At 40.0% G+C, this 12,333-nt stretch overlaps 1 protein-coding gene across 1 annotated transcript in view; it reads right to left on the reverse strand.

Annotated features, from left to right (window-relative positions):
• Positions 1 to 3,383: 3,383 nt before the first annotated feature.
• The window catches only part of LOC122992727 (protein FAM124A), a 33,567-nt gene continuing 24,617 nt past the window's right edge, over positions 3,384 to 12,333 (reverse strand). The window contains exon 4 of the mRNA XM_044366619.1: positions 3,384 to 4,502. Coding sequence (XP_044222554.1) covers positions 3,675 to 4,502 — 828 coding nt within the window. The 3' untranslated portion in view covers positions 3,384 to 3,674. The remainder of the gene's footprint in view (positions 4,503 to 12,333) is intronic.

Below are 12,333 nucleotides of genomic sequence, written 5' to 3' on the forward strand. Positions count from 1 at the left end.
AACATGGCTCTGGAGAACCATGGGAAAAATGTTGGTGGCTGTTATTTTGAGCACAAGAAGGTGGAGGGGACGATATGTAGGAATTTGAGAACATGCAGAGAAACATCTGAATGTTAGAGATAAACCTTACTGCAGTGAAAAACAACCATTACAAGGTCTGACATCATGATGATTCTAACAGTGTATCAGTTTAACTGTGGAGGTTTTGGTTTATGAAGCTTTTTAGAATCAGGTTCAATCATTAAGTAGTTGTTGTAGCCTTTTCAAATAGTTTCTGTTGCACTTTAGCACCATCTGCTGCCATTTACTACTGAACTGACAAGCATTCTGCATTCAAGGCACAGTATAAAAGCAGGGGACTAAATTAGAGAAAAATCTGAATTAATGAATGAAGAGACATAATGAATGCAGATGCTTCCACACAGGGCATGAGGGCTCATGAGTATGAAAATGATGTGACTCGTGCTGCAGCTTTCATAAACAGATCTCAACCCGACTGAACACCAGTGGAAGATTTTGGATCGACATGTCAGACAGCGCTCTCCATGACCCTCATCAAAACACCAAATGAAGGAAAATGTTTTGGAAGAATGAGTGGCAATGCCAAGGAGAGGTGAAACTGTAGGTGAGGTGTGTAGTGGATCAACACCTTACTAGGACACGTGTGATGGTTTTGCCTGTCATTTGGCACCTTCTTTTCACCTTAACTGTTAAGAATATCAGTGATTTGATTATAGGACTGCAATTGTGCCCCTATAAACTTTCCAAAAACTCATTTCATTGCCAACAACCATGTGTTAAGTCTATTTTGCATTAATGAGTCCAATTTATTAACTTGTTCACATTAGCCAAGACAACAAGAAGATGGTGATAAAACAGGGGTGTGTGTCTCTCAGCTTGCTGTGGACTTCTTGTGCCCCCTAGTGGTCAATATATTCAGTTGCTGCAGCTTTAAGATGTTATTTTTATTTCCCAGGCACAACATATATGCTTTATCTTTCTGAACTGATCAATTGAAGACGTGTTTCATCTTTGTGAAGAATTAAGAGAAAAAAAAATTCTATATGACCCATTGACCCAATTATAAACCTACTGCTCTTCTGCTAATGCAATGCCGGTGACCCCTGCAGGAGGTAAGATATTATGCCTGAACTTTTGATAACTCTTTTAGCCATGCTGGCAGTGTGGCTCTAGGGAGGGGGATGTTGGTCTGTCAGTCAGTCCACCACTTTGGTCCAGATTGAAAGAGGCTGACATTTGTGAGTGTAATAAAATCTACAACAGATATTCAAGTCCACTTGAGGATACATTCTAATGACTTTAGTGAGCCCCTGACCTTTCCTCCAGTGGCACCAGCAGAGAAAAGTTTTTACTTATGCTGTAATATATCTAAACATGTACATGATTGTATTCTGATGACTTTCCTCTAGTGCCACCATGAAGTTGACTTTATAGTTCCTTATTGAAATATCTCAACAACTATTGGATGGATAGCTATGAAATTTGGTTCAGCAATTGATGGTCCCCAGAGGATGAATTGTACTTTCATCTAGTGCTACCATGACATTCCAAACCTGCTGACATTCCCATCAGCCTCATCTGTACTTTTTGTTTTGTGCTGCTAATTAGCAAATGTTTACAACACGCTAAACCAACATGGTGACCATTAGACCTACAACACATGCTAGCGTTGTCATTATAAGCTTGTTAGCATGCTGATGTTAACATTTAGCTCTGGTGCAGCCTCACAGAGCTGCTAGCATGGCTGTTGACACTTCACTATCAGATAGGTAGTGTTTGCACTTCCACTGGCAACATTATGTAACAGACATCTTTAGAAAATGGTGGTTTAATATTGGGTGTCGCAGCTGCATAAATGCCTCAGAGAAACTATTGGTTATGATTATACTGTATCTGTACAAGTTTATCTGTCATTCTCAGCAACTCACAACACACTTTGTGTCTGTATCAGTATGTTGCTTTTGAAGAATGCTTCTCTGAAAGATCTAGCACAGCTTTCATGCACAAATGTTCATTAAGGACCTAAATATAATTTAGACTGTTGTACAGAATATGTTAAACTGTCTCAAGGATCTTAACTTGCAGATTGATCTGTTTTCCAGACTTCTTCATGTGTAACCTCTGCACTGGAGAAGCAATACGTTGTACCACTCTCTGTGTTGATTGGTCGATGATGACATCACCTCTGCAGGCCTCAAGGAGACTTCGCCATGACAACCAGTGTGCACCATTATTGGATTTCCCTCTTCAGACTATGAAGACCACACAAGCAGACTCACACCTGTTAAAGTGCTCACACTGTGGAGAGAGGCAGGTTTCACAGGCTGAGCTGAAACAAGACGTTGTTAAAAATGTCCCTCCAGAGAGGAGCATTACAGGCCTCAGTGAAACAGTACTGTCACACAATACTGCACCAATAAGTCCTGACACCGTTAAGGATGGATTGTCTGTATTTATGCATTTAGAGATTAGTTTTAAACCAAGACACAGCTCTTTAAAAACCACTGTAACAAAGAGTAGTGTCAAAATCTTGTATGAAAATTCAATTTTCAGCCTCAAACTTCAACTCAAGAGGGCAGCATTGCATTAAACTACTGTACAGTTTGGTAGACTATTCCAAGATGAAATCTTTCCACATTAGGGAATAGCTCATGTTTGAGCTCCTTTGACATAAAAGTCAGATACTCTTTGGAGTCTTGTTAAGTCTTTAGTCAGTATTTGTTGCTCCCAGGTTAAGGATCCATGTATTTGCCAGTAATAATTTGTTTTAATTTCTTCTTATTAATTTTTTAATGTGATTGTATTTTAAACTTCTCTGTATGTGACCTGACTTCACGTTTTTTAAATGTTGTGTACATGCCTCACTATCCACCAAACTATATACTTTAAAAGATGGAACAGGTAATTTTAAAAGGTAAAATAACTTAATAATCATTTGAAGACCAAAGTGAGCCCTTAAATGTCGCTTATATATAATTCAGCAGCCTGTCTCTTAAATTTGCCAAGTAAAGAAACCTTGAGGCATAAATATGAATAAGCACATTTGCAGTCTCCTGTGCTCAAACTGAATAAGTGGAGTGTGTATGTGTTAGATATTTAAGATTTCAAGGTTATGGTATTGATTGATAAGCAGTTTTATGGGATGGGTCTATTGGACTGCATTTACAACCTTAACCAGAGTTTCAGTAGCTTCTTCCATCTTCTGCTGCTGACATGTCGTTTTTATATCAAAATGTAATGTGTTTTAGCCTCTTTTATAGGTATAAATAGGTAAAAGTAAGTAAATATTGGACTTACATTTGTCATGTGGACAATTTTGAGAATCAAGGTTGGAAAGTTCCCTTAAAGTGGTGTAGCACACATGAAAGGGAAATAATTTTATTGAATACTGTGTCTGTACAGTTAAGTGATTAGTCCTTTAAATATGATGTCATTTACTTATATAACCTGACATTTACAAGGTGTCTCTAGCTTACATCTACAAGCAAAAAAAAAGCAACATTGACAAATACATGAGAACATTAAATACAGTTTGTGCTGTGCTCCAGTTCATACTGTCAGTTTCAAATACCAGGGGGAAGAATAGAGTTGTGTTAACTCTGGAGTCAGTCATTACTGGCCTCAGTGATTTACTTCAGCTTATATTAAATTGATCAAATGTAGAATTCTTGGTCTTCTTCTTCTATCTTGTCTGCCTCTTCTACTGGTGCACTAATAATGCTGCACGTGTCTGAGTGGTTTACGGAAACGTTGCTCAGAGATGGAGCAGCACTGGTGTTCATGCAGGTGCTCTGAGGATGTGACCCCAGCAAGGTAGAGGGTGTGAAGCTTTTTGTTCTGACAGGAACAGTAGTCCGGCCAAGTGTGGCTGCCTTGTAGGTGCTCTCCAGGGTACCAGGAAAGAGGAAGGAGCCGATGTCTTCAGGTGGCGCAGATAACGGTCGAGAAATCTGCGGCAGGCTGGGTTTGATGTATGCAGACACCACTGTCAAGTCCACACTGCTGCCTGGATTTACTTTATTCCCTGTGTCCACATCTGTCTCCTCTGCCCCGATCAGAGCATCCACATTGAGCCGGAAGGGCGGGATGAGGGAGGAGCACCTGTTGAGGGAGTGACTCCTGTGGTGGGGGCTGGGAGGAGGAGGCCCAGGAGAGGAGCAGGTGGAGTGGGAGCTGGCCGAGCCCAGGTTGGGTAGAGAGAAAAGGGAGCTGGACCGGTGGCCTCTCCACTGGGCCCTCCAGCTGTCTGGGTGGCACCGGTCAGTCCATTGCTCCTGCTCGTCCAGATCCTCACAGGCCAGAGGGAGGGAGCTGCGGGAGGGGTGGTGCTGGACTCGGGGACGGGATGTCAGCCGATGATGATAGTGGTGGTTTCTGCAGGAGCTAGCGCTGCGGGTGAAAGTGGTTGGAGCTGAGGCTGATTCAGGGACAATGGATGTGAGGGAGGGATGTTGTCTGTGTTTGAAGTGAGGGCTTTGGACCTGAGCAGGAGGGAAAAGAAAACCAATGAGATTTAGGGACTTCGTAGACTGCAAAAATGGGCAACTTGAGAAACAAAGTCATATCTTATTCTATGATGACTAAATCATTTCTCATCATAAAAGCACCCCTTGCATTAAATTATTAAAGCTATTTCAAGGAGACTGGTGATTCAATCAATTTTTCACCTGGGGTTGACAAGAAGCAAGTCTGAATGTTGTCACACTCATGTAAGAGAAAACCAGATGGCTTTGTTGATTTCAAGAATCTACCATGGCAAGACAAAAAAAAAGATTTACAATGTTTTTTTCATTTTCACACACACACACACACACACACACACACACACACACACACACACACACACACACAAATATGTATATATCTATCCAAGTAAGAAGATTAATCTTATACTTGGATTTGCTGATTTGTTAAAGGTTCTGTTTGTGAGAATCAGAAATTCAGCAAAGTATCTCTCAATCCCAGTCAGTCAGCCCCCCTCACCCACCCCCGTATGTGATAATCGACCACCTGAACCTGACCCGACCTGCAAACCGCCAACTTTTTTTTTTACCAACTGTGTTTACTAAACACCAGTAGAACACTAGAGACACAGACTGCGGTTTTGTTGTGAAATGTGTAGTGGTTGATGGAGGCAGCTAGCTGTCTCATTACCGGAGAGCTAATGTCTGCAGGGTGTTACTCAGATAACACCGTTTTTGTTGTGTTGTGTTGTCATGCTGGTTGTTTGTTGAGGTTAGCAGGAGAGAGGCAAGGCACTCGGGAGCATGCATTTTCACGGAAAATCCAGTCCAGGTCCTTCACAGAGAAATCAGTCCACAGGCTGTTACAGACAACTGAGAAAGTCAGGGAAGGTCTCATTTTTTTATGTTATGTTACTACCCGTTCACTCATTGGCAATAAAAAAAATCATTAATACATGTAAATTGCTTCACAATTATTACATATAGAACCTTTAAACAGCAATCTCTGTGGCCAAAACAAGATATGTGATATGAGATACAAAGGCTAACGTTAGCCATCGTAAGCTACTAGTCATACCAGACCAGCTATGGTTGCATCAGCAAGACCACTGAGTGTATTGGATGGAGGAAAGGTGCATTCTTATTATTTCCACCAGGTGTAAGCCTGGAGGGGACCATGCCTTTGGTTGTGTGTGCATGTGTGCGTGTATCCTATGTATCTATCCACAGCTAATCTCACATACTACTAATATTATTTGTGCACCTTTATGACCGTATGCTTAAGGAAATCTCATAGTTGTGATGATTCACAATTTTTGAAAAACTTATGTTATAATGTGATTCCTTATGAGCCTATTGTAAAGTTTACACTTTCGTCCTTTCAGCAGTCCTCACCATTTTACAATATGCGTTACAACATAACATTTCCAACAATTGGTTAGCTAAAAACAAAGCTCACCTAATCTGTTGAAGGCCACAATTTGGCCTTTGTTGTGGCTCAAAAACTGACATCAATAGAAAAGCTTGGTTTCATCCATGCCTGATACGTTATGATCCACTAAAGTTAGGTATGATACATAATGAATAAATCCTGAAAAAAATTTCTGTTATCTTCGCTGCCATCTTGACTGTACACACCTTGCAGAGATCTGCACTCTGCTGAGTGTATCATTTCAACTTTTCACATGTTAGAGGAACTTCTTTTCTCAGAAGTTATAGTCTTACTTTAATTTGTAGTTGACTTCAGCAGATGAGGGCACAAGTATTTTTAAAAATTGCACTTTCTATAATTTTGATTCTAGACAACTCTTGAAACACATTGAGTGAGCCTTGTTGTATAGGGATGAAGCTTGGGTGTGTGTGGTGTGAATATTTATTACATGTATTTTCTCATATCAAGTATTTTTAAGTAGTTTTGTGGTACGTCAATGTTTTGAAATGGCCAGATTTTTATGTTAATTTCAAGAAATCTGCTACCTCTGGCTGATTCTTTTTTTTGGATGCTAGCAAATTTCTCTTGATTAGCTTGTTTGCATAGAGGGATTTTTGCAGTGTGAGACAGCACAGGATGTCTCCCGTCTTCTTTTTTGTTGTATAAATGTAGTGAAATATGAGGGGACACGAAAGTAAAGCGATGCATATTCAAGACTATTAACCTCCCTCAGTAGGTCTCTCATGCAACCAAGCTCCTCACGCAACATACAGGCTGCAGAGTGAGGGAGGAAGGTGTACAAGGGAACCCCAGGGTTCACTAAAGCCTCCACAGGCCCCCTGTTTTCAGCCCTGGCCACTTTATGAATCACACCAGCAGCTGGAGAAGTCATCAGAGTCCAGATGAGTCCTGTGTGTATCACACCTCCATTTATAGACCCAAAGTATCTCAAAACACAGAGAGACTGCTGTTCAGAAAATCTGTGCTATGCCACAAATCTACAGCCTGATCATCGTCTACAAAGTTAAGGTCTGGAAACATATGCAGCAACATGGTGGCAGATACTTTTCTCCTGACACAAATGTGGAAATGTTCTTGTTTTTAACATGCAGCAGGATTCATTTCATTGCTCTGTCAGTTTAGTTTCCTGTCTAGGTTTCCCCTCTCTGTAAGTATTAAAATGCACACCTCCCTCCTCCTCTCGAAGCAGATAGTTTCTCCATGTTGCTGTTCTGATGTCTGCTCTGTCATCCAGCTTTCCAACCAAACAGGCAGAAGCAGTAACTTTCCACACAGCAGCCTCAGGACAATTATTTCCAACAAGGGCGGAGGGGAGTTTGCACATTTCCATATGTTCAGGTTCACCAACAATAAATATCAAGGAAGCAAATCTTTAGGTTTCCTGAGAAAGTTAAACTGTGATTTACCACATCCTCATGACAGACAAGTCAGTGCAAGAAACAAACGATGTCTGTATTTCTAACATGAATAAGTATTCTTGCTCATGATTGCTCATATCCAAATATACAGTGCATATAACTTTAAAACTATTATCCTGAATAGTGCTGAAATTATTAATCAACTAAGAGAAAATTAGAACCAGTTAATCATTTAAGTCATCATTTAGTCATTTTTCAGTCAAAATATAAAACACTGAGGATTTGAGGATGTGAAGATTTTCTCCTTTTGTCTGTTGGAATGTAAAAACGAAAGAGGCTCAACGCTCCTTTGTCTGCTGTATGAGCTTTTTATATTTGGCTGAAAGTCTGTTTCTCTCTGTCTCTGGCTTTGGACTGCTGGTGAGACTGAACATTTTTGAATCATCATTTTTGAATTTTTCCAATAAATTTAGGTCAAAATTAACCCAAAAAACTATGTATGAAAACGTGTACCAGCTGCACCAAAACAAAACAGAACAAAACAAAAAACAAAACAAAACAGTAGAAATGTTTCCATTTTTGTATATTCTGGATCACTTTCTGAAAAGTCATAAAATTTCAGGCTGCTCTCAAATGTAAATTGACCTGAACAGTCTGAACGGTGTGTAAGGTTTCATATATTACGGTAGAACACAGGCATGCACCAATCACAACAAAGAACAACATATTGCAGGAAACATAAAATCAACATATAATTTGAATAATAAAAAAATGTCAGAGGCTACCATCTTGGCATGAAAAGCACAAAAATGTGAGTCCACTGACCAGAATATTTCTATTTACAGTGACAGCATGCACCTTGTTACGCTAATTGCTCATTAAGAGGACACCTGTTTATGTGAGTGTCTCCTTGAGGCTGAAAATCAGAGCAGCTCTAATTATCTGCTGCTTCTGCCAAATAATGGCTGTGAGAGAATATTGCTGTCTTTCATAATGTGTGTGTTTGTGTGACAGATGAGGTTGTTGTGGAGTATGACTGTGAGAGATTGCATGTCCCGCTAAAAACATCTTTTTGTCTATCTCTTTTATTTCCCTTGTGCCTTTTCCCTTCTGCAAAGCACTTTGTATGTTGTAGTGTCTTTTTCTGAAATGTGTTAAATTAAGTTTTACTTACTACCCACTTAGATATTTTTTGTCTTTAACTGAGTCCTAAAGTCTGTTTTCTTAAAACAAAAAATCTGCCAGTGCAGTAAAGTTCAACCTGTCTCAAGCACAAACTACTTGTTTCAACCTGAGCATGGAGACTCATTCATCAACACATGCTTAGCAACACATATCTGTGATGAAATACATAAACCCACTGTTTACTCACTAGTTTTTACCAGAGCTTTTGATCTATTCCATGGCCTTCTCCAGTGAATGGAACTTGCTCAGGTGTGACCTGAGTATAATGACCACCTGTTGTCATATGTCAAAGCTCCATACTTCGATCACATGATGACAATGAGCAAGTTCCATTCCTTAAAGAAGGCCATGTAACACAGCCGGGAAAGGCTTGAAGGTGAACCTTGAGTTAAAAAAAACAAAGTGTTACCAAGTCAACAAGGCTATTAGTTCACTGCACTGGCAGATTTGATTGTCTTGTTTTAAGAAAATAAGACTTTTAGGACTCAGATACAGACATAATTGACCTGAAAGCAGAAGGTGGCGGCCATGACACACAGCCAAAAGCATTGGGAAAAATCTAGTGAGTGAATCTTGAGTTTCAAATATTTTATCAAAGAACTTGTTTCAAAAAGTTTGCAGAAATGAGTGTACCTTGAAATGAGCCAAACTGCTGCAGTAAAATCAAGAAAAATTACACTTGATTCTTGAAAAATCTTGAAATAAGTTGAAATAAGCTTTTTTCACTTGTTTTATGAAGATTAGAGTTCATGTTAGAATTAGTTTTACATTAAAAGGTCAGTTTACCCAAATTACAAAAAAAGTTTTCATTTCAAAGTTTTCATTGGAACTATTCTCTACCAAAGAAATTGCTTCTGAAAAATATTTAAAGCCTCCCTCCTCTCAAAAATATGTTTTTCTTCTTGTTCCTTCAGTTGAATGTTTGAGTGTCACTTTGCAGAATGATTTATGTGCAGAGATTGTTTTCACATTCATCTGCTGAAAGTGGAAAGTTTCTTTGAGCTCCCTGAAAATCTGATTTTAAGGGGTGGGCCTACGAGCATGAGTTGTGACATCACAACTGAATTGGAGCTAATCCTGGTCCAATATTCAACTTATACAAGTGTGATATGGAAACTCAAAGCCTCCAGTGCACAAACACTGAGAAGTGATTTTACAGTGAAGTAGGAGACACCTTGTGCCCATCAGTTGAACTTCTGATATATATCTGCTTATTCATAGATTCTGACATTTTTAATGAGGGAGAAAGATTAGGTGTCATTTTTAGGATTTTAAAGTGGTAGTGATGCTTTTTTGTGGAAAAATCATATCAGACATGCATTATTGTTCCAAGCAGAGTATTTGTATGTGTCTTAATACATGTCTGGAGGGGATCTATCAACTAATTCAAGATATGCTGGAGTCGTAATGCTAGCAGCATGTTGGTCTCCTGATTGTTCCCCTCAGGAAGAAGTGATCCCCTGACTTCAGGTCAAACGTTTTATTCATCCAATACTTTGGTTTATGACCAAATACCTGCAAACGAATGGCATTCCCATCAGCCTCAGTTGTAGTTTGTGGTTAGTGCTAATTAGCAAATGTTAACATGCTAAACTAAAATGCATTAGCATTTAGCTCCCTGCACCACTGTACCTAAGTACAAACACAACAGTAGACCACAAACAAAAGTCACCTCCACTGTTTTGGAGGAGATGCAGAAATCTCAGAGACAGATGTTTCAAAGCCTGGACAAATGAACTAACAACTATCAGCATGGCTAGATTCCAGTAGAGATAAGTGAGAAAATGTGTTTTGTAATTGGGGTGAACTGCTCCTTTAATGTTAAGGAAAGGGTTAGGGGTTAGTCATGTAGTTATGATGGTTAGAGTTAGATCAAGGGTCTTGGGAATCACGTCAAATGAGGGTCCTCACATGTATGAAAGTACAAGTGTGTGTGTGGAGAAAAAAGTGAGAGTGTAACAATGCCCCAGTGTTTCCCCCTCCTTCCCTCCCTGCTCAGCGTCTCTCCTTTCTTTTATAAACTACCTCTCCCCTCTGTTTCTGTTCCTCCCTCTCCTCAACAGTCCACTTCCTTCTGTTTATCTTTCTCTTGCTCTCTTCTTCACTTTGTCTTGTCTCTTTCTGGCTCTGTAGCTTTCCTTCATTCTGGTTGTCTGGCTGCACACTTACCTCCCCCACACAACAAAGTAAGAGGCACTGAGCGATGTCGTCTACTGTTGAGGCTGTGATTTACAGCGTAATGACACTCGAGGGAGGTTAAAGAAGGACACATATGTGTGTGCTGCTATCCCAGAGATGCTGCAGGTCAACTGCACTCATTTGTTATTTACTAAAACTATGTCTGTGCATGTTTGTGTGACATGATACGACATGACAGGATCTGTCCAGTTTTCCGTGAGGACAACAAGCTACAATGCTGGTGAGGAGCCGCAGCGGGGGGTGCTGGGTAATGAGGTTGTTGACATGGCGATGATCAGACCCTTACTCTTGTAAGCTTCAGTTATCTTGGGATAAGCCAGGTCAGCCGGAGATCTGACCTCAGCGAGCCAAAAACAGTACAATGAGGCAGAGAAATGTGTGATTGAAGTTAATAAACAGAATTCTTCATCTACTTCACCAGCTTGGTTGTGGTGTTTGGTTGATGTTTCCAAAGCTTTGATTCCATTAAAAGGTGAAATGATTAGGCAGTGAATTAAATGACAGAAATTAATCAGCAACTAGTTTGATGATCAAGTAACTGTTTCAGTCATTTTTCAAACAAAAATACCCTGGTTCCAGTTACTAAAATGTGAGGATCTGCGGCTGTTCCTGTGTCATATGATTAGTTAAATGAATATCTGTGTAGGTTGGAAAAAAACAAGGAGAGCCGGGGAGACCAGCAGTTGAGCCAACTGTCAATCACAGCTATCAATCAAGGCCCACACAGCAGACATCAAAGCTACTAAGTCTTCAAATCTTATTAACAGAGCGATAATTTCCAAAATTACCACCATTAGAGGGCCTGAATTTAGAGATTGAGATCATAATGACTCATTGAGAGAAAAGATTGACTTAGTATTTCTAGAGAGAAGTTGATGCTTTTTGAATGGGAGTCAGCATCTAATGGCCATCAATTAGGACACTTCCACATTGGCTTTAAGCCATGGGAGTTGTGGCTTGGTTATGACACAGTGTAATGCAGTGTGTTTCAGTGTGGAGGACCACATGACTTTAGGCCAGGTGGCAGTTAAGCATCATGCATATGGTCCTTTGTCATGATAGATTAACTTATTGTTTCCCTCAGTGCTGTTCCAATCCCAGTAATGGACTGCTGCTTAATCGCCTTGAACTTTCAAAACTACTTATCTCCCACAGCCTGGACAGATATCCCCTCTGAAACTGATACCTTCCAAACAAGGACCATTGTGTGGGGGTGTGTCTTTCTGTGAGTGTGTGTGTTCATTCACGCGTGCTTTCTAACAGCATGCATTTTTATGTAATTTGAGTGAAGGAGGTACAGCAGATACGTTCATTCAAACTTTTTACAGTGTGGGTGATAGGATGGATGGATAAATTAACGGGTGAATGGATGGAATGTAAAAAGTGGAAGAGGCTCAATGCTCCTTTGTCTGCTGTATGAGCTTTTTATATTTGGCTGAAAGTCTATTTTACGTCCTGTTCTGAACTTTTTTTCTGTCTTTCTCTCTCTTTTTCTTTCACCTAAGGCTCTGCCTTTTTTCTCCATTTGTCTTGTACACAATCATAAATACAGGTTGTAGACAGGACAATCAAACCATCCTCCTCTGTGGCTATTCTGCTCTGCATGACGGCTGCAGTGCTCTGAAAGAGAATAGAGCTTTATGGATAAAACTTG

The sequence above is a fragment of the Thunnus albacares genome, chromosome 11 (assembly GCF_914725855.1).
Source record: "Thunnus albacares chromosome 11, fThuAlb1.1, whole genome shotgun sequence".
Classification (NCBI taxonomy): Eukaryota; Metazoa; Chordata; class Actinopteri; order Scombriformes; family Scombridae; genus Thunnus; species Thunnus albacares.